This window comes from the organism of the source record quoted next, unplaced genomic scaffold, assembly GCF_019419815.1.
Source record: "Pyrus x bretschneideri cultivar Hongxiangsu unplaced genomic scaffold, Pyrus_bretschneideri_v1 Contig22, whole genome shotgun sequence".
NCBI classification, from domain to species: Eukaryota; Viridiplantae; Streptophyta; class Magnoliopsida; order Rosales; family Rosaceae; genus Pyrus; species Pyrus x bretschneideri.
In genome coordinates, this window is record NW_025999524.1 from 1,858,875 (window position 1) to 1,881,896 (window position 23,022).

Sequence of the window (23,022 nt, forward strand, 5' to 3'; positions counted from 1 at the left end):
CTTGAGACTGACAAGCTTGTTGAGATTGCTAATTAGATTTTGCTGCCAAAGCAAGAGCTGCAGCGGCTCTTAGGCGTGGAACTTACATGTATCTGAGACGTCAAAGTGATCGTATGCAGGCGAGACATATGTCGACTATAGTTTGATAAAACTTATAGCCTGGCCTTTTTTTCTGTCTGCGTGTAGTGGAGTGTGTGCTTATTGAGCACTCACAATAGAGAGCGCATCTCCCGTGTCAAGTATTTTTTTTTTCAAAAGAGTAATGATAATCATATCATGTTTTTATACCACATTTCTATACCATCTTAGGTGACATTTGATGTGGACAACCATATCATTTGAAAAATTTGTAAAACTCAAGAAAATAAAGGAGAAAGACTCCTCGTATACCACAATCATTATTTAATTAACTAGTTTTTCTTAATTATTAGTTTATTAAATAATGAACTAAATTTAAAAATCTGATTAATTCAAATAATGTGTCTGTTCACATCAAATATCATCTAAGATGATATGAAAATATGATACAAAAATATGGTATGAATAACATTACTCTTTTCAAACTCTTTAAACTCCCTAGTTACAGTATCTTCATAAAACAACATACAATATGAAGATGGGAAGACCGAGGGCTCCAATGAGCTATCGTCATCTTCTTTCAAATATTGTCAATAACGAGCTAGCCTTTCCTTCAGTCCGAGACTACTAAAGAGCACTCAAATTCTAAATCTATATTCTTGTATTTTAGTATTAAAAAAGGTGATGAATTTATGTATTTTGGTTTTGTTCTTCAACACAAAGACTCAAATATTTGAGTTTTGAGTCTATGAGAAAAGTTTTAACAATTCAGCTACGTGCATTGGAGATGATTGACTCAAAACTCATATTTGGATTTTAACAATTTCGTTATATGCATCGGAGATTATTGGACTCAAAACTCAAATCTATTTTTCTTTTCGTTGAATAATATTTTTCCTAATTAAAAAATAATTAACATGGGCTCCACCTTAAACTCAAATCTCATACTTCAGTCTCAGCTTGTTCGGAAACTTACATGAGTTTTAAGTCCCAATGCATTGGTAACCCTTAAACTCATATTTAAACTCAAATATAAAATTTGAGTCTAAATTTTCCTGTGCATTGAAGATGCTCTAAAAGGACCAAATATTGAGATACTTGTGCCCTTTCCAAGGTAAAATGACCTAAGACTTTTGTGTTCCAAAAGTCATATTTTCAAAGGGTGGTACTATCCGTGCATTTTTTTTTACTTTCACACACTTTTCTCAATTTTTTGTTGTAGATTTTATAAATTGAAAATTATCAAATGGTAAAAATTAACAAAAAAATATATAAAAAAATAAAAATAAGTGTGTAAATAGCACCAACGATTCTCAAAACTTGCACATCATAAAAGTGAATATCCACAGGCACAGGCGTCGTTGTGTGCTTTTGTTATTTTCCCCCATATTGGTTATCATTGGGGTGGGATTGAAATTGAACCCCGAATAGTGAATAGAATCAGATCCAAATTCCAGATGTCACTGCCCCAACCGCATAAGGAATAAGCTCAATACCAAGTTGGGTCTGATTCTGATATGCCTTGCTCCAAAATATGACAAGCTTTTTAATACGTTTACTTATTAAGAAAACTATACATTGAAATGGCACCTGGTTGCTTATGGTATAAGATTTGTTATTTTCTTTTTACGTGGACGAAAAATGATTCGTAAACGACAACGAAAAAGATGATTTATTATCAACAACGAAAAAGATTATACAAAATTGGTTAAATGAGATTCTCATTTCTACATTTCGACTGTGAATTTATTTGTATTACATGACGTATTAATCTTAGTGTATCAAAATTAGGTAAGTTTTGGTACATAACATATCTACTTTGTTGTTTACAAAAATAATAGGTGATTTATTAAGATAAATATGTAGATTATTAAGACTTTGAAAAGATCACACGAAAAGACTTCTGTAAGAAAATCAAGAACAAAAGGGGCCGAGTAAGCCGATGCCAATATTAGACTACGCACCAAGCCAACCGTGACAGCTGAGAACGACCTTCGTATTTCCTCTACTAGTTTCACACTGATTTTCCGATTTACAGGCAAACGAAAACAAAACCCAGCACCGGTTTCTGCAAAAAAGCTGTCTTCTTGTGATCGGCGGCGAGTAGAGTGGTAGCCTCAGCTAGCTAGAGAGAGTTAGAAATGAAGGGAGAGTTAAAAGTGGATAAGTTTGGATACGAGGTGAGGACCTCTTCAGACGCCTGCATCTCCGCCATCAACGCCTTCTACGACCAGGTGGGTACCATCGATTTTTTACTCTTTCTCGATTTCTCTGGCTTTGGTGTGGGAAAATCTGAGATGGGTTTTTGACATTTTTCATTTTTGACGAGTGAATGAAGGTTTTGAATTATGGCCGGCGGCGGTCAGTGATATTGGAGGCGGCAGCGCACGACGGCCAGTGCGTGCTTGCTAACATACTGGCTGCCCATTTCCTCTCCTCCTCCGATCCTTCTCGTGCTCCTCCTCATCTCCAAGCCGCCAAGTCCCGGCTGGTGAGTTTCTTTGGTCAAATTTAACCCTTTTTTGTTGATTAATTTTGGATATTTACTTATGTGGCGTGATGGGAAATTTGTTGTGCAAAGGAACAAGCTACGCCGTACGAGAAAGCAGTGTTTGCTACTGTCAATAGTTTGATTTCTGTGGATAGAGACGATGATGTTGCTTTTGAGTTGCATTCAAAGGTGGGCCAGCGCCAGTTTCTCTCTATTGGGTTTTTATTTCCTTGATGAGCATATGTTACTTGGTTTCTTAAGCTTTTAATTTGCCAGGAGAATTCCCTCCGGATCCTCAAACCGTTTCCATGTTCATCGAATATCGTGCGGTCAATTTTCCATCGTATACTATTTATATTTAATTTAAAGTAAAAGTATTTAAAATGATTTCTCACTCGACGATGTACAAGGGTCTCATATCCTCACAAAAAGGATCCGGAGAGGATCCTCATTCTTTAATTTATGGTTTCTTGGCAATTGTAACAAGGTCGTTAGTAACTATTTGGTCAGTGATGGGATGATCCAGCGCAGAAACTGAGTTGGAAATCTGCCTCAAACTATAAACTTCTTTCACTTCAAATTCCAATTTTATGTATAAAGAGTTCACTGCTTAATCTTTACATGATTGCTCAATCACCTGCCTATGGAAATCTGCTCTTATGATTTAGTGGCATCTTCTCTAGTTTGCATAACCGATATATCATCCCGAAGCCAAGACATAAATGGGTGTTAATTAAGCATGATTTTGCTCGGATGTTTTCAACTATGTTTTCAATTGCTTGTTTCTCATTGTTTTTGACAATGGCAGATATGGTAGGAGACATACTGTGTGGTTCAAGTATATTGTATAAGAATGACAGCCCTTCAACATAAGTTTAGTCTTTATTGTTTGTAATGGCTCTGTCGGTTAAATGTTAGTTCTTTTTTTATTTTATATTTTTATTTATTTTTTTGCAGCTCTTGAAATGTTTCCCTAAAGATTTGGCTTCTCTGAAAAGGGCCCAAGTGCTCTGCTTCTACATTGCTCGACCTGATCTATCGTTGGATCTTGTTCAACAGGTTCATTTCTGTATGTGATGTCTATATTTTCGTTGAATAATGTTGAGCACAGTGGAAGATATGTAATTTGTTAGCTGCTATTTTTCTGGCATCTTGCATGAGTATTGAGCAATTTCAACCAAATAATAAAAGTTTATGGCGTAAGATATAGGTATTAGGAGAGCACACTTTTCTGCGGTTTTGAGTGTTTTAAATAGTAGTCGAATCATTTTACATTTTCTCAATTCCCTCGTAACAATTTTCTAACAGGTTCTTCCCAGTAATGAACAAGAAGATTACGTGTATGGCATGCTTGCTTTTCCTTTATTAGAGCTTGGACGAATGGAAGAGGCTGAGAAAGCTGCAAAAAAGGGATACGAGATCAACAAGCATGACAACTGGGTGCAACATAATGTGAGCTTTAATCATTTACTCTGCTTCATATCACTATCTGTTAGTTGTGCAAGAAGTTTCTAATGCTTAAGTTCTTGATTGTAATTCATGTGTTCTTAACTTCTTATGCAGATGTGCCATGTTCTTCAGTATAATTGCCACTTTAAAGAGGCAGTAGAGTTCATGGAAGAATGTTCACCTTCATGGGATTTATGTTCGTCATTCATGTATGCATATTGAATTAGTTTATAGTTTGATTTTTTTTTTCTCACTTTACTTGGTAATTAGATGCTAACAAGTGTGACAATCATCAGGCTTACACACAATTGGTGGCATGTAGCTCTTTGTTATTTAGAAGGCCATGCTCCAATCCAAAGAATCCAAGATTTATATGACCATCGAATCTGGAAGGAGTTGGAGAAACCTGATGCTGCACGTCCAGAGGTTTGTTGAAAGTATTTTTTTAGATCACCCGGCTCTTTTGCATTTTCGGTTCCTAACGTCTTGTGCAATTAGGTCTACTTGAATGCCCTTGGGTTGTTGTTACGGGTGCATGTTCGAGGTGAAATGGATGCCTTTGAGGACCATTTGAAGACTTTAGCTAATTGTGTGACAGATCAAGTAAGTTAAACCTTGGGTTCATTTTCATTTTTCTCAAGAGGTGAGCTCGTTTATGCAGCAAAGAATAGTGATTTGAAAAGTGCAGAATACACCCATAGAATAAGGGATAGCTTGTATAAATGTGTAGAAGGAGAATATTTATTAATTTTTCGATCGCTAGAACTATAATTTAGGAAAGAATTATATGAATTGGTAGCTCTTATTGCAATGTTATTTCGCTAGGTGATGGGCATTCCATGCTTTGTGTGCTTTAATTGTTGTCAGACACAGTTCTGTTATCTGAATTTGTTCCATTTTGTTCAGGCCAACTGGTATTTAGAGTGGCATCTTGACGTGTTAATTTTATGGGCGTTGACTCGTACTGGTGAAATTTCAAAGGCAGAAGAATTACTTAAGGGCTTAAAATCCAGGTGAAATAACCTTCCACTCACTCAAACTTACTCTATCAACCATTATCTTTCAATGTATTAATTCCTACTTTGGTCCTCATGTAGAATTGCGAAGATGAGCAAAAAGAAGCAACAGTTCATGCAGAAAGCAATGCTGGTTTGTTCATTTCTTTCTGCATCGTCTCTTCAAAGTTAGCTTTATATTTGCATTCAATGTTGGTCTCATGTTATACCACCTACTGAATCTTCTTCATAAAGGGAGCATAGCATTGAACGTTTTATGGGCAGTAAGAAATCGTGTTGTTACCTTTATCCAGGGCTCTTTTACCCATACTATAAGCAAGAGAATGAATGTAGAAGATTATCGTTGTTATGTTTGGTTTGTCATTATAAATAACAGGACAATATCTTCGTTATCAGCTTGCAGAAGCCACGTACGAGTATGGGAAGGGTAATGAAAAACAAGCATTAGAATTGCTTGGTCCTGAATTTGATGCAGATAACTGCAAGGTATTAACATTGAGAACTGATTTCCTCGTCTTATTCTTCTCTATTTCCACATAGAGTAGCGCTAAAGAATTCTTATTTACTATCATTCAAGATGATCGGAGCATCGGGTGAACAGCTTGATATATTCAATGAAGTCTGGTACTGTATGCTGCTTAACAATGGACAAGCTGCAAAAGGTATGATACACACGCTATTGTTTCGCCATCAAGCCCCACCGGTGGCTTTCTTCTGACTTGTGTGCGGATTTCAGCGATTGAAGTGCTTGAGAAGCGGATCAAAACAAGAGAGGGTATCCCCTTCTTTTGGCGCCTGCTGGTATATATATCTGCCATACTAAATGACATACTTTAGCTTCGTACTCCTCGATTAGAATATGAGCAATAGGAACGATTTCAGTCTGAACAGTTTCATGTAACAGCTTCATGTCTTGCTTGCAGGAGAGAGGCTATAAACTGGCGGGCAGGGAAGAGGAGGCAGCAACTGCAAGTGAGGAAGCCAAGCGTTTGGAGAACGCATATTTCCCGTAACCAGTAAGATATCACAGCCAAGCCGAACACTTGCACATCTCCATGACCGTGGAGTGAGAAAACCAGGTGTTGTATATGTCCCCTGTATTATGTGTACTATCTTTCAACGTTACATTGTACTTCCAATGTTCCATCTACATGGCATTCTCGTGTAACATGAACAAATATTTACATTTTGTTTCAACTAAAAGAACAACCAAGTGTCCTACTTTGGAAACAGTTAGTTGATGCTTCTTTTGCAATTATGTGTTTACAATGGGAAAACGAAGAAACAGGATAAGATAGCCTAACCAGCTTAATGGTTAGACACTCCCACAGGAAAACAGGCTCCAATGTATTTGAGTACAACTTGTACACTCGCCATTCCACACATTTAACTTCAACATGTCCGTTTCTCTTGTTCCCTTAACTTGATAACGGGAATATAAATTCGGGATGGCTAAAGTTCCCACTTTCGTAGACAAATTAATTGAGAAACCAAAATTGAAAATTCCATGCTAGAAATCACATTTATTATAATGCTTCGATATATGACACACAGAAACAATGAACGATAGATGTGCGGATTAGGATTCAATGGTCGACGATTGATTGAATTGAAATATAACTCAGCAGACGTGAACAAAACGCCAAAATTTGATTTGGAAGGAGATTATAGAATACAGAGAGAGAGAGAGAGAGAGTAAATGCCAGAAGCAGGCGAAAAGCAGAGGGGAGTTCCAAAGTTTTAACCAAACACAAATCCATTCCTGTACTCACATGTCGCAGCCATCTCTGACTTCCCCCTCACTCTTTCACTTCAGTGACTTCACTTGTCGGTCAAAACCCACACATGCACACCAGACCCCACGCCCCGCCCACGGGCCCCACACACGTCCAATCAAATCATCCCTTTGCCACGTCCTCACCCATCACGCTCGAACTCGAAGCCCGGGACACCCCACGTGTGCGGTTCCTGATCCGCTTTAGCTCCTCCACCACTTCCTTGGCGTCCGGCCTGTCGTCCTTATCCGCCGCAACGCACCTGAACGCCAGCTCAGCCGCCGCATACACGCCAGTCGGATACGTCCCCGTCGACAACGAGAACCGGGTCCACCACCTGGTGTAGCAGGCCCGTCTGGATTTTTTGCACCACCAAATCCGCCAGCGCCAGCTCCCTCTTGTCCCTCCGCTTGTCCACCGCCTTCAGCCCCGAAACCAGCTCCAGTAAAACGACACCGAAACTGTACACGTCACTCTTGTCGGTCAACCGGAACGACCGGTAGTAATCCGGGTCCAAGTACCCAGGCGTCCCCTGCGGGCCGGTCCAAACGTACCCGGAACTGGACGACGTCCTTTCGGGGAAAACCAAGAGCCTGGAAAGCCCAAAGTCCCCGACTTTAATCCGCATATCTTTCTCGACGAAGATATTCGACGACGTTATGTCTCTATGGACCACCGGTGGCACCACCGAGAAGTGCAGGTACTCCATAACCATTGCGGTTTGCAGAGCAACGTCGACTCTCACCTGCCACGTCATCGACCCTTTCCGGTAGAGGCTCTTGGGGCCGTGGAGGTGGTCCGCGAGGGTGCCGTTGGGGACGTAGTCGTAGACGAGAAGGAGGCCTCTCGGGTCGCTGCAGTAGCCGTGGAGTTTGACTAAATTTGGGTGGTCAATGGAGGAGAGTATTAGGATTTCGTTGCAGAAGCATTTGTTGGAGAAGGCTTTACCGGATGCGGCGGCGCCGCGGAGGGGTTTGTGGAGGTGTTTTACGGCAACGACTCTGCCGTCGTAGAGCTGACCCAGATATACAGACCCGAACCCGCCGTCCCCGATTTTGCGTTTCGGGTCGAATTGGTTTGTTGAGGATTCAAGCTCTTCGTATGTGAAAACTGGCGGGAGGAGGTTGGCGGAGCGGTGGCGGTGGAGGAACAGAGTTGTTGGGTCTTCTTCTGTTGCAGCGGAGCTTAATCTTTTGGACCTGAAGACGGCTATGACAACAGAGACGACGAGTAGGAAGCAAGCCAATGTGAACACGGAGGACAAGATGGCGATTCGATTCGGGTTGTCTTTGCTAATCCACGGCGGCGTGAGGTGAGTTTCGTCGTAAAAACAGAGGAATGGCTTATTTGGGTCGGAGGAGTTAAAGCCGCAGAAGCCATTGTTGGACTTGCAAGCTCTGCAGCTGGAAAAGTAAGAGTCTTGAGCTTCGTCCCACTCCAGCTCGATCCCAATTTTGAGGAAATCGTCGAGAAAGCTCAAGACGTCGTCGTGGCAGCCCTGCTGGGTGACAGGGCGGTGCGGAGATCCGCAGTCGTTGAGAAGCTTGAGTGGGTGTTTGATGAGCTTGCAGTCCCAAGGGCAATGGCTGCAGTTGGGAAGATTTGGCTGGAAGCAAGGCTTGAGAACTGAGAGGCGGGAGCAGGAGGCGTCGGATATTCGGAATGGGGTGGCGGAGATGTTGATGGAGCGGCTAGGAATGGAAGGATAGTTAGAGGTCGAGCAGTTTGTGACTGTTGAGTTGGTGGTGTGGGGAGAGAGGAGAAGTGAGGAGGCGATGGGATCGTAGCTGATGAGAGAGAAAGAGAGCTTATTGATGGAGATGGTGGAGTGGGGGGCAGAGCATTTGATTTGGAAAGAAGGGTGGCCGCAGCCTGGTGAAGAAGAGAAGGGGAACGGCGGCGGTGATGTGAATGGTGGACATGAAAATGTGGAGGAGGACGATGGTTTTGGGAAACATGAGTGGGCGGCGGTGGCAGCTGAGTAGAGTGTTAGGAGGATCAGGACTGAGAGCGCGACGGAGTGTGGTGATAGTGGTGGTGGAGGCATGGATGTGGAAGGGAATGGGAGTGAGAAGGGAGCGTAAAGAGTGAAGTTCCAGTAGTCATGAAAGAAAAAAAATTGAGATTTTGAATCCGAGGGTCACGTGAAGTGAGGTGGAGATCGAGAGAGAGGACAAAAAAACTCGAAAGAGGTGGTGGACCTGGTGGGTGAATAGTGGTGATCGAGGTGGGTTGAATAATGGTGAAGAGTTTTTCATTGTGAGTTGAGTTTTACGTTAAGTAGCATTTACCGTTATAAGTATTGGACGATCTGTATTCACGAGATTACGGTAAAAATAATAATTCAAATTATCCTAGTTTATATAATGTTAATCACAAGCTGATGATCTAGTGGTAAATGGTGGATTCTGAAGCTTCTTTCAAACTAAAAATTGAAGGTCTCGGGTTCGAAATCAGCTGCGGATGAGAGCCAGACTTGTGACTAGGAAGAGATTGAAATGCCTTTGTGAGTATTTCCGAACTTCGGTGGAGCCGCAGCAAACGGGTTGAAAAACGCCGGGACGCAGGCTCGCGTACACGGAGGTAGAGTAGAGTCAGCTAACCGTTAGCAATCAACACTAAAACTTCTATGCTTAATAAATTGTGGAAGTTTAATATTCATCCTAAACTTCGTATTTTTGCACCACCGAAAGTATTTTCAAACTATCGATAAAAGAACTAATTTGTTATTTTATATAGATATATTCAATGAGTTTTATGGCAATGTATTTTTTATTCGTGGTGGCAATCAAGGTTTAGGGTATGACTGCAAGGTAAATGTCATAGACATAGTTACTTTGTGTTCATGCAGTAAAACGTCTTCTACAAGCAAATTTTAATTATTGTGATCAAAGATCCAACAATTAAAATTTTCAAATATGCTATAACAATCTTTATATTTGTCGAAGTTGAAATTACAACCAAGTAGTCTAGCTTTATCTCCATTAAATTGATATGTAACAAAAATAATACTTTTCTCAATTTAATCTTCACGGTTCAATTTTTGTAATACGGATTGCTGAAGAAAAATTAGTAAAACTACAACTAAGACGAATAAAGTGGTGGGAATGTTATTTACCTCTTCCTTCCCTTTTCCATTTCTTCTATTCTCTTACCTTTCATTTTCCATGGTGAAGAATGCTTTTACTTTTATCTTTATAGAATGTCACATCACATTCAAACATACTTCAACTTTTTTAACCTCCGAAATTACTTTTGTATTATTAACAGAAGCTTCAGATCTCTCCCTTCAAAATAATTGCCATTTTATTATTTGCTTGATTACTTCAATTATGACACGATTTTGCTTTATACATGCAACGATTCTTATCAATAATGAAGTTTGCAGCTGTTTTGTACCGTCGATGTTGTTAAAAAAAAAAAAAAAAAAAAGGGTTTGTAATTGCGGGAATATGATTCCTTTTGTGGGAACTCAAAGGATCAATTAATTGTACATCGTACGGTTATAAATTATTTTAAATTTTAAATTGAATATAAATAGTACTTAACAAAAACTGATCTCATAATATACAATGAACGGACACAATTAATTGATCTTTAAATCTCTACAAAAAAAAAATCCAAAAAGAATCCTTGTCCTTAACTGCAGATAATTAATTGTTCTGAACAATACAAAAACTGGGTCCATCTGGTGTAGGTGTTTAGGGCTGCGGCTGATGGAGGGATAGATGTGGTGTATGTTTTTTTTTTTTTTTTCAAGTTTTTCTTTTATTTTTTATGAATTAGAAAATGTACATTTGATTAACGGTATAATCTAGCATTTATATTAATTTTGCTGTTTTACATATTTTTCATATTTAACTTTCATGTGGTGTATTTTTGTTGGTTTACATTGCTGTCATTTGACATGTTAACGAAAAATTAGGAAAGTGATCATCTCCAATCCCTTCCACCTAATCGTTCTCATCAAATAATTCAGGTTTTTGAAATTTGATCAAATGGCTAAAAATTCAGGTCTACTTTAAAAGTTATAATAATTTTAACCGTTGGATCAAATTTCAAGAGTCCATATTATTTGATAAGCAGGTTTAAATGGAAAAGATCCGGAAAGATGCCCTTCCTATTAGATAGTATCAGAGGTTTAGTACAGTTTTGCATATTATATTTCCGATTTGTCTGCATCATTGGAGATGCTCAACGTTAAAAGGACGGGAGTTCCAGTCATTGTACCTCAAACCTGAGGTAGGCCCACGTCTGGATGTGTACGTCGATATTATTGTGGAAAGCCCATCTCGTTATTAATGGCCCAGTATAACTTAAGTTCCTTGAGACAAGAAATTGCATGGCCCATACAAAAAGTTGATAGGATTGCAATGCACGAACTAAAACTGCATGGCCCATGGCACTTTATTTCTCGGTTTACTTTTTGTATTTGGTTTATTTTTCTTTTGTTTAATTATTTAGACTAGCGGCACGTAGTGGACTAATCTGGTGGTTGAGAGCCCTTTATGCGTCACGATTTCAAATTTTCTCTAACTCGTATTAGTATAAATTAATTTAGAATATCATTTGTAATAAAAATTTATTTAAATTATTAAGTTGTTTAAGTTGCAATCAGTTAGAACCTGATGTATACATTGTATTGCAGAAGTCGACTTCAATTTTTTTGCATTAAAATGCTCATAGTAGTGTATCTTAATATTGTTTTAATTGAAGACTCGTTTGTAACTGTTTTTAAAACTACTAAAAGTGTATTTTGTGAAAATGTTTTTGAAACTAATATTTAGTAAAATGCAATTGATCCTGGAAAATCACTTGAAGTGTTGGTGCTTCTTGCAGAAAACAATTTAAATGCTTTTGGAATCCAAAAACATTTTCCTTAAAATCCGTTCAATCATTTTAAAAACCTTTTCAAAGTGACCCTTAATCTCTCTAGTTTAAAAAGGACAATTGAAGGGAATATTGATATGGAACAATGAATTATTTTGAGAAACTAGGAAATGCATGAATCTTTTTAATATTTGGTAAACAAAAATACATGAATTAGTTCTTATTATTTTTGGTACGAGATCAATTATCGTTAGAAACAAAGAATATAGTATGTGAATATCATAAATGTTTTGTTTTTTGGTCAAATATCGTAAATATTTTGCTGGTAGTAGAGGAGTCGGGTCAAAAAATTTTGACCGACTGACTGCATGCGAAGAATTGTCCAAAATAATCTGGTCTGTCCACTAATATGAACTTCTAGATGATACGACAAACGCCCTCGTACGCGTTGCCATTCCAAGACAAAACCAGTCTCTGTAAGCCATCGATAGTCACAAGCCCTAACCCTAATTCCGATACATATGACGTGAGCCCAACTTCTTCGACTCGTCAATGAATTGTAGCCACCGGGAAATTTCGTGGGTCATCACCAAAGTCCCTTATCGTCATTTCCTTCTCATTTTTCTTCTTCCGCAATCCAAACGCTTGACAATACTAATCTTCCAATCAAGTGTGTATTTGTTTTTAGGAGGTGAAAAGATCGTTCTCTTAACTCTTTTCACTCGAGTTTAAACTATTTGTCATCATATCATCGTGCATGATTGTTATATTATTGTTGCATGATTGTTATATATCGTTCAATCATCATTTGTGATAAATACGTAATCGTTATTAAATTCATGAAACAGGTTATTCCTACTGATTCCCCTAAACACTTCAATTTAACTTTAACATATTGTTTTATCACTTTTACCATAAAAACTCTTCTAGGATAAGTGCTTCCTACGAGTCCATCCCAAACGAGCCTAAAAGTGACTATAATATAAACCATCTAGAAAAGCAGTTTAATACCAACAAGCAAAACCCAACACACCCACCCTTTTCCCAAACCCCAATTTTATTAAAAATTTCACGTACTATACTCCTAGTCAATTTTCATCCGCATCCACAATCTCATTTTTTGACCATCAATCATGGAGTTCTTCAACACCGCCAGGGCGGTCAAGCTGCGAAGCCACCTCGACAAGTACCTCGTCGCCGACGACAACATGGAGTCCGTCCGCCAGAGCCGGAACGGCACCTCCCGAAAGGCCCGGTGGACGGTCGAGCTTGTTGAGAACAAACGCCACGCCATCCGTCTCAAGAGCTGCCACGGCCTCTACCTCACCGCCACCGACCTCCCCTTCCTCCTCGGCATGACCGGCAAGAAAGTCCTCCAGGCGGAGGCCGACAAGCTCGTCGGCTGGAAGTTCGAGTGGGAACCCATACGCGACGGGTTCCAGGTCAAGCTGCGGACGTGGTGCGGCAAGTACTTGCGCGCCAACGGTGGGCCGCCGCCGTGGCGAAACTCCCTCACTCACGACGACCCCTCCACGTCATCCACCCAGAACTGGATTTTGTGGGACGTTCTGGAGGCGGAGGTTCCGGCGTCAGAGTCGTTGACTGACTTCTTGCTGTCGCAGCAGTCGAGTTTTTCGTCGTTTTCCGACGAGCCTAACGGGTCGCCCGTTTCGGTGTTTTCGACCAAGTCGCCTAGAATTATGTCTCCTAAGCCGTCGTTGAAAAACCTGGTTATGACTCCGAAGCCGTCGTCGAAAAACCTGGCTAAGCAGGTATGTTTAGTTTTTGCTTAATTAATTTTAATTAATTAGTCTTATTAATCGCAATTAAATTTTAATCAAGCATCTTTGTTTGATCATGACATACCATGTTGATTGTCTCTGATTAACCACTGTCACATTTCCATATTTTTCCTTTTCACCCTCGTTTCTTTTTTAATTATTTTTCAATCAAACAATTATATAAAAAAATAATAATAAATTAATAAATGCATGATAAAAATAAATAAAATTACGTAAATCACTTTTCTTAATTAATTACCAGATAAATTGCTGGTTCATCCTAAAAGTGCTTAATGGTTGAATTAAATTATATGGTCATGCATTTAGGCAATGGAATAATGTTTGGTGATTGGACATGCATGTAGTGTGTACACTCTTAATTCCTAAGGGATGTGATATCCATACATCCCATTTTACTTCTTACACATCTCTTGATAATTTCTGTCCGCTGATCTTATTATTCATCTGATCCGAGAGCCGAAAATTAAAAAGGTGTGTGAGAAGTAAAATGGGATGTGTGCATATCACATCTCATTCCTAATTGAGTGAGGAATCTTGCATTTTGGGCAAAAAGACATTGACCGATTTGATGCATGTATTGCGCAACTTTTATTTTTCTATTTAAATTTTTTCCACAAGAAATTGTTAGGAATCAAATCATAAAGTTCCTTTAAAATATGAAATGAACTTACATGTCATTGAGTCTGTACTTTTAAGTTACTTTTCAATATTAGATATATAAATACATAGTATATGCTCAGATAATATGTGTGTTCACTAGTGACACAAACCATCATGATAAAAAAACCGTCTCGAAAAAATGAGACGGATGCGTAACTATCATCAATTAGCCCGTGATTTAGCCCTAATTAGCAATGTTGAATTGCAACTAGCGTGTAAACGTATATTTACGTAGCTACTAAACACAATACCATTTCCGTATATCTATTGAAGTTGATGGAATTTAGTTCCCTAATTGCAATATAATCTCAAAAATGCGCATACTATGTCACCAACCCTTCCCCACTACAACTTAATGCCGCACTACTTTATTAATACACATCACATTTGGTTAAGTCTTCACTCCTTTCCTCTCGATCCCTCATCGTGCCGTATTATATTGTACACGTGTCATGAAATAGACATTACACCTTTGTAGTGGAAGTGGACAATTTGTAGTGGAAGTGGACAATTCTACCCTCATCTACAAAAATATATTAAGAAAACACTTGGTAGATTTTACTTGTCACGGATTCGATATTTTTAGGTTGGCTTACATGTGTGATATTTTTTGGGCTAGTTAGGTGTACTACCATAAATTAAAAAACAGGGGGAAATTTTCAATAGTGTCTTAACTACTATCCTCATTTTATTATTAAACCTATCACTTGAAAGATTTAGTCAACTCAAGTCTATGTGAATGACTTCGTGACTACGCAAATCTAATAAATTTTTATATAAATTAACATTTTTTTTTTGTTGGTGAACTAAAAATTTACTAGTTTGCTTTGTCACAAAGTCATTCACATCGAATGGAGTTGACTAAATTAGCATTCTTATTAATTTATCCAAAAGGTAAGATGGTAATTTCAAGAACAAATTCGCCAATTTGGATCTTCTTTGGACATTAGTATCTAGATTTGACTAAAAAATTCGGGCTCTAGGTTAGTGTGAAAAAAAGATTGGAGCCCTGAGTTTGTGTGAGGTGGGTCAATAAAATGAGTTAGTAGAATTGTCAAATTCAATCTGAATGATCCGAATTGCCTGGTTCTTAAGCTCCGGACAATGAAATTCAGAGAGGATCTCTGTCGCATACTCCTCCCTAGGAACTCCCAACCCCATATTGTCCATGTTTTGAATGCGACTCTAGGTTTGTTTTATTTGGTGACCCTGTGTGTAATTTGCTTCTGATGCATCATAATTAATAACAAGAAAATGCACTCGGGCCAGGCCCATGAAGGGAAGTCGGCCGCTCAAAGGCTCTCCACGCGGAACCCGTAAAGAGATTAGGCCACGTGAGTGACACGTGTACACAACCGCGTGGCCAATCACGCTGTAGGTCATGGGAGCTCACTGGCATTTGTCGTTGCTTGATCAGTACAAGTTTGAAATTCATCACATCTTCAAAGCGTACACTCCACATTTGCTTGTCCGAATTAGATTTTCAGAAACCGAAAAATCCGTTAGATCTTCCGATTTTTTAATCCGAAACCATTTTTCCGCAGATGCATACCAACAAGTTCCGAATCGGAATGGACTTCTTCCGCAACGCCAAGGCGGTGCGCCTCCGCAGCCACCTCGAGAAGTACCTCCTAGCCGAGGAGGACGAGGAATCCGTAATCCAGGAGCGAAATGGATCATCCAAGAGAGCCCGGTGGACCGTCGAGTTCGTGCCCGACTCCGACAACATCATCCGACTCAAGAGCTGCTTCGGCAAGTACCTCACCGCCTCCAACCAGCCCTTCCTCCTTGGGATGACTGGCCAGAAAGTGCTGCAGACTCTGCCGCAGCGGCTCGACTCCTCCGTCGAGTGGGAGCCCGTCATGGATTGCAAGCAGGTCCGGCTCAAGACCCGGTACGGAAAATTCCTCCGAGCCAATGGGGGACTGCCGCCGTGGCGGAACTCGGTGACTCACGACATTCCTCACAGAACCGCAACGCAAGATTGGGTTCTGTGGGATATCGATGTTGTCGAGATTCGTACCAACTCTCCGGCTGCTTGGCCCTCCGGACCGCCGCCGCTTCCCCATTCTGATTCTCTGGATTTCGATTCCAGCTCCCCATCAGCCGCTTCCGTCAAATCCAACCATTTTTCAAGACAAGGGGTTTGTTTCTGAATTGGGTTTTTCTTAAAGTTCGATTTTTTTTTCTTCGATTTAATCTAATTTAATTTGATGAATTATAAATTGCAGTCGAGTGATTCTTATGTGGAGTCGCCGCCGAAGGAGGGGAGGACTATATATTACCAGATAGCTGAAGATAACGGCGATGTGAATGATGAAGCAGCGCAGGGCTACTCTATGACTTTTAAAGGAATCGGGGTTGATGAATTGACTCGTAAGCTCGAGGAGGAAACCGGGATTGAGGGGATCATCGTTTGTGCTCGAAGCCCTTTGAATCACCAGCTCTATCCACTTCGATTGCAGCTTCCCCCGAACAATGTGACCATGCAGGTTGTCCTGGTGTTGCCGACTTCAAAAGGTGAGGCTTTTGTTAATTTCGATTAATCACTGCTACCATTGCTTCATGTTCAACTTACTAATTGTGATCAATTCTGCGAGTTCTGATGCCGTTTTGCTGAAAAATTTTGTGAACTGAAAGTGACAACTAGATAGCATTGGCTTCTCCATATAAAGATGTGCTGTTTTAGTCTTATAAGGAGCGAAAATGTCGATTTGTAGAACGGAAAAATAGAGTGTCTGTTAAATGCATTACAGTATATGGCTCGGAATTGGAAATCTCATAACCATTTCCAATTCGAGTATTTAGAATCGCGCTACTTGTACAAGATTGAAGTTAAAAGACAATGCTTGTCGAGAGAGCGATTCAATGCTCTCGTTAATTTCTTTTGGTTTTTCTTGTTAACTGAGTTGTAAGTGACATAATCTGTTTGTAGATTTTCAATTCCCGATTTAGAGACTTGGATTGGTCTTGTCTTGTGCTGTTGCGTACGCCTTACCAATTTTTCCCTTTTGGTGTATCAGCTGGGAAAGATCTTGCAAAACAGGGTTTGTTATAGGAGGCATCGTCATCAAACGGAAATCAAAGTTTTGGTCCGGCTGCAAATATACACTCTCATCATCTTCTGCACATATTTTGATTTAGGAGACTTCTATGTATGGTATATACCAAGGATTTGAATCACCGGAGGATGCGAAGTCCTGCCTTCGGTTGGTGTCGCAACAGCTTAAGTACATGATATGCAGAGAGTTGAAGGACTTGTGTTCTTGTCCTTTTTTTTTTCACTTGGGACTTAGTTAAATCTGTAAAAATTATGCTTTTGTATGAGCATTTTTAGATGAACTGGTGGCTTTGTTCCTCCTGAGATATTACATTATATATATATATATAATTTTTTTTTCTTCTTAAATATTAGAAATAAATTAAAATCTTCTAATTTCATACATCTTCTAATTCCAATAAATCTATCCGAAGTCCCTCTTGATCTACTTGAACCCGTGTACAAGTTCTTCGAGAAGGAGCCGCTTCCCTGTCTTCACTCTCAGTGTGCAAGGATTTTCAGCAATTCCAACTCCAAGTTTTGTCGAATGGTACATTCAGATTCAGACGCCGCCAAACCCCCACTTTTATTGGACATAACTGTGCCATGGATACCACATCTGAAACATTCCCTGCCCCTAAAACACCTAAGCCGCTCGGGTCTGTTGTCTCTGCGTACGGACACATCTACCATATTGCAGATCCCTGGTCAGGAAACTTGGGAGACACTGCCTCATTTTCCGTATTACATAGAGTGCCGCTACATGTTTATATGTGGTTACGCTGTTTGTCACGGCTGGATTTTGTTTTCCCTGCGTCACATGAATGGGGTCCAATTACAAATCTATGTCTTTCATATCAAGACACAAGAATGGCATCGAGTTACATCAGATCACACTGGCTTCGTCGGGAGGGCTGTGGTTGTAGACCAGACTATCTATGGCTTTTCGTTAACTTGTGATAAAGTGCTAGCGATCAATTTGGGATCAGTTATGGTGAAGAGGGTAGCAATATTGCCTGTAGACTAAGCACACCCATACCGTTGCAAGTCCTGGATAGTGCTCTTAAGCCATCTCGATTCAGTGAGTTGACAGAGCAGTTGGTTCATCTGGGAGACAAGGATTTTTGTCTTGTCCAGACTAGAGACGACGAGTACTCTTTTGTTCGTCAAGATATTTGTATCACCACTTTTCAGATGGTTGCCGGAGAAGAGGGATGTCCCATGATCAAGACCGTGCATTCAATTGTGGACACCAATGAATTGGGTCCTTTTGGTATTTACTGCAGCTTCACGCCGTAAGTTTCCTTCAAGTCTCTCATTTTTATCATCTATAATGGTTGTCTTTACCAGAAACACACATAATCTCAAGAAGTCATTGTCGTCACCTGAACAACTGGTTTGAACAAGTGCAAGCAGACCAAAATTATGATGCCCGTCGAAGAAATTTTAATGATGGGACCCGACTCTTTGTGCCTCTTTGGCGCACAAATATTTCGTAGGTTTCTGTTTGTTTTTTTTTTTACCTTTTTCTTTCAATATTTGTAGTTGCTTACGATTCTGTGCAGGAACTTACTGAGGGTTATTTGTTTTCTCTTTTTGGCAAATTACGTTCACGAAGGGCTGGCGAACTATGTCACTGGCGATCGGCTTCGAATAATCAATGTCCAAAGGAAACATTATTAGCTACTCTGAATTCACGAAGGAGCTCATGCACTTTAGGAAACTAATGAGTACTTCGAATACTTGCAGGTCGGAGAGGGATGCATTTCTGAATTACTTTGATCATTGCAACGACAATATTCCGTAAGAGTTGTTTATGAATTCTCTCCATTTCAATTTTTTGAGTATTAAATAGTATTCTAATAAATGTGCTAGCTACTTTCAAACCTTTGATATGAAACATTATATGCGTTATACTTTCATAGGGAAATTGAAATCTATCTATTAATTGAGATGATTTTTCAGGGTACCGGTATACATTGAAATATTGCTCGGCTATCCGCTTTTGAAGACTGCAAGAGAAAGAATGAACTTCATTAGCCATGTTAAGGCTGAACATAATAACTAGTGGACTTTTGGGAATTGGCAGAATGAATATTCTGCTTACGTGGGGTGGAATAAGAATTGGGAAACCTGGCCAGGATATTTGCAGCTGATCTACAACTATTCATGTTATACAAGAACTTCATAATCTCTCTTACGCTTCTTGAGGAACGTGACCCAGCACTATGATGAACATCGTGTTAGCATTGAAAAGGTTGACCAAGTCGTTCAAACTTATTTTCCTGGCTTTGTTGAAAGGTTACATGAAAGGTGCTATAGGGATGTGAAAACCATTGCTTCACTGGTGTGCTGGTAAAGTTTAGGGTTTAGGCTAAACCCTGGTAAAGTAGAGCAATGATGAATTAAATTAGACTATCAGGAGTTTGTTTTTGGAATTGTCGAGGTCAATACACATCCTTGTAGCACTTTTCATGTAACGTTTCAACAAAACCAGGAAAATGAGTCCGAACGTCTTAAGTTAACCTTTTAAATGCTAACACCATGTTCATCATAGTGCGTGCTGGGCCACATTGCTCAAGAAGAGTAAGAGAGATTTTGAAGCTCTTGTATAACCTGAAAAGTTGTAGATCAGCTGCAAATATCCTGGTCAGGTTTTTACCAATTCTCATTCCACCCATATAAGCAGAATATTCATTCCGACATTTCTCAAAAGTCCACCATTTATTATGTTCAGCCTTAACATAGCTAATGAAATTCATTCTCTCTCTTGCAATCTTCAAAAGCGGATAGAATGGTACACTGAAAAATCATCTCAATTAATAGATAGATTTCAGTTTCCCTATGAAAGCATAACACATATAATGTTCCATATCAGAAGTTAAAAACTAGCTAGCACATTTATTAGAATACTATTTAATACTAAAAAAAAATAAAATGCAGAGAATTCATAAGCAACTCTTACGGAATATTGTAGTTGCAATGATCAAAGTAATTCAGAAAAGCATCCCGCTCCGCCAGTAAGTGTTCCAAGTACTGATTAGTTCGCGAAGCATGTTCCTAAAGTGCATTAGCTCATTCTTGAATTCAGAGTGGCTAACAATCCCAAGTTTCTTTTGGACATTGATTAATCGGAGCAGATCGCCCCCAATGACAAGTTTTTTTTGGTTTCTGTGTTTTTGTTTTGGGCTCAACCTTTGGGTTGGGTTTTTGTTTTGAGGTCCATATTTTAGTTTTGTGCTTTATTTGTATTGGGCTTCTGTTTTATGTTGTATATTATGTGTTTTGTTGGTTATGAATTACCTTTGTCCAAAAGATAATCAAAAGCTTACAAATTTCAAGTAAGAACATACTCAAAATAATGAATTTCACGGTACATATTTCAATTAACAAACCACAAATAAAGTGGAATTCAAATTGATAAACTGGCAGAGGAAAATGCATTAACATGTTCATGCTATCCGCCTTGATGACAATATTCACGAGTATGAGATTTTGTAGAAGATAATGAAATGAGTGAGAAAATAACAAAGAATGTTCATCCTTTTTCAACCAGAAGAGCAATCCAAAAACAAAAACAAAAACATAACTAAAAAAGAACCATCTTTCAATTTTAGCTCTTTGACACCATTGAAAAAACATTACAAAAAATTTTGGAAATCGTTACTTTACGCTAATAGGATCGTCCACTCGACCACCAAATACTTCTCGATGCCATAGATCTCGTCAACGTTGAACCAACAACCTAAGGGTGCGTTTGTTACACCGGACTGTCTTGGTCTGGACTTGCTTCAGGGACTAAGCTGGACTAGCTTAGTGAAGCGTTTGGTGCAGTGTCGGACCAAGAAGTAGGATAATGAAAACAGTACTGTCGCTAGTTTAGTGTTTGCTCAGACTATGACTACATTATTGTTCTATTTTAATTACTTTTTTATTAAAGATATTATTAAAGTTAATAATATTGGATGAGAGTGAGACTCAAGAAAAATACAAAAACCAAATTACTCACTCGAAGATGTCCCCAATTGTTAGTCTTCATTGAAATCAACTTTGTAAATTGTAATAGTGATGTATTTAGGATGACACTAAGCCAGCTAAGGTAAAATGGGTGAGATTGTAGTTGCTAGTCAGCCACAGCCTTCGGTTTGGTTATCAGTACTTAGGAGCATCTCTGAAATTGTTCTATAACACTGCCCCGAAATTGCAGTCTTCAATCCTTGCTTGCAAAAGCAAAAGAGGTTATCAATCTCTCCGTACTACTATCAAAAGGAGATAGCACAATTAAGATGATAGAACTGATCCAAAGTGATAAACTATAAGCTTCAATGAAATCAAATGGCAGCTGAAGAGTAAGAAATAAACAAGAAAAATAATCAGCATCCTCATCTTATGAATATCAATGCACCAAGAAACAAAATACAAATCATTCAAAAATAAAAATAAACCTCAGGTCTATAGGTTTACATAAATGCAAGATGACATTTATGTAAACCTGTGTGGATGACGGAGAACATTAGTTGTTATTATATTGTAGTTGAGAAAAGCTATCTTTCTTCTTGTAATTCATTTGTAAATTTAGACGAATACCTCAGGTTTATGTATTACCATCACCCAGCTTTAAACCGTATAAACCTGTGTAGTTGACTGATTTTGTAATGTAAAAGATAGAAAATCAAGAGATGACATGTAGAAGTCAAGATAAGTGGGAAGGGGATGCAAGATGAGTGGAAGTCACAAAGCATATAGCTTTTCATATGACCTCAAGGCTGATAAAGGTTAAGGATGCAATCCAATATCACCATAAGTTTGAGTTTACAACTAGAACAGTAGAGGCACTTGAAATTAGGATGATAAGATGGTAACTTCAGTCTGGTTAATCAAATATTTTACCTAGCAACAAGGGGGTCAAGGCTCGATACCAAAGTCATAAACTATGATTTTAAAGCACATTTCAGCCAACAAAACCCAGAGTACTCTTGTCAAATATTAACAGCCATACCCATACGATACATACTTAGCCCGGAATTATTAAAAAATGAACTTATGCTTATTTTTTTCTTAAATTAAATTAAAAAAAATAAATATGTAAACTATCGTAAATTAATTTTATGAACATTTTAATTTAAAAATATTTAAATTCTGATAAATATTGAAAAATCACTAAATTTTCCACAAAGCAATCCTTCAACTTTCATCAATCTTTCAAACCTGGGCTAACTTTCAATTCACCAACCGTTCAACACCAAATTTTCTATATCAAAGTGTGGAATAATAAGTACATTAAAGTGTGGATAATAAGTACATCAAAGTGTGGAATAATAAGTACAATAATTATTGAAGGCATCTAGATTAATAGAAACCTATGTCAAGCATAAAGCAACATCTTCCTCACAGGTCTAATTACGACCTCTAATATGCTCTCTTGCCATGTTGAACAATTTGGACATGGAAAGAAATGGTAGAAAGATAAATTGGAAGAATTGTAGGAGAAAATTGAGTTTTGTGTGGATGTTTGAACAAATACATAGGTATTTATAGAGTTTTTGGGTGAATTTTGAGTTAAATAATTTTTTTTAATTATTTTAGCCGTTGGATTTAAATTTGGACCGTTAGATCTTTTTTTTTTACTGTTAGATTTGATTATATTCGATCTCAGCTGTTCGATTCAATGTATTTTAAAATAACATATTCTTAAAAAAAAAAAAAATTGAAATGGTCCTTAAACCCTAGCCATTGGATGTCAATTATAGCCGTTGGGATGATGATGTTGGCCGACAACCAGCTGACTGTGAGGCCCACCTCTGTCGGGAAAGCATTGCAGGCTTAGTGCGTGGGGCGCATACGCGTGTGGGTGGGCTGAGAGTGGCCTAAGTTCTAGCGA

At 38.8% G+C, this 23,022-nt stretch overlaps 3 protein-coding genes across 3 annotated transcripts; 2 read left to right on the forward strand and 1 right to left on the reverse strand.

Moving 5' to 3' along the window:
• Window positions 1-1,995: 1,995 nt before the first annotated feature.
• On the forward strand, window positions 1,996-6,275 carry LOC103950961 (tetratricopeptide repeat protein 38-like). Its single transcript, XM_048585070.1, has 14 exons — window positions 1,996-2,312; window positions 2,417-2,569; window positions 2,660-2,758; window positions 3,527-3,628; window positions 3,878-4,021; window positions 4,133-4,227; window positions 4,315-4,444; window positions 4,517-4,621; window positions 4,925-5,031; window positions 5,116-5,167; window positions 5,431-5,520; window positions 5,612-5,696; window positions 5,771-5,835; window positions 5,958-6,275. Exons 1-14 carry the CDS (start codon window positions 2,220-2,222, stop codon window positions 6,045-6,047), a joined length of 1,410 nt encoding a protein of 469 aa, XP_048441027.1. The 5' UTR covers window positions 1,996-2,219; the 3' UTR covers window positions 6,048-6,275.
• Window positions 6,276-6,535: 260 nt separating this feature from the next.
• On the reverse strand, window positions 6,536-9,139 carry LOC103950891 (LEAF RUST 10 DISEASE-RESISTANCE LOCUS RECEPTOR-LIKE PROTEIN KINASE-like 1.5). The gene is given in 2 exon segments (XM_009362140.3): window positions 6,536-7,104; window positions 7,106-9,139. Coding segments are annotated over 2 exon segments (1,923 nt in total). The 5' UTR covers window positions 8,857-9,139; the 3' UTR covers window positions 6,536-6,932.
• A 3,456-nt stretch (window positions 9,140-12,595) lies between these two features.
• Window positions 12,596-17,499, forward strand: LOC125477650. The gene is made up of 4 exons (XM_048585020.1): window positions 12,596-13,411; window positions 15,646-16,245; window positions 16,333-16,621; window positions 17,125-17,499. Exons 1-4 carry the CDS (start codon window positions 12,773-12,775, stop codon window positions 17,157-17,159), a joined length of 1,563 nt encoding a protein of 520 aa, XP_048440977.1. The 5' UTR covers window positions 12,596-12,772; the 3' UTR covers window positions 17,160-17,499.
• Window positions 17,500-23,022: the final 5,523 nt, after the last annotated feature.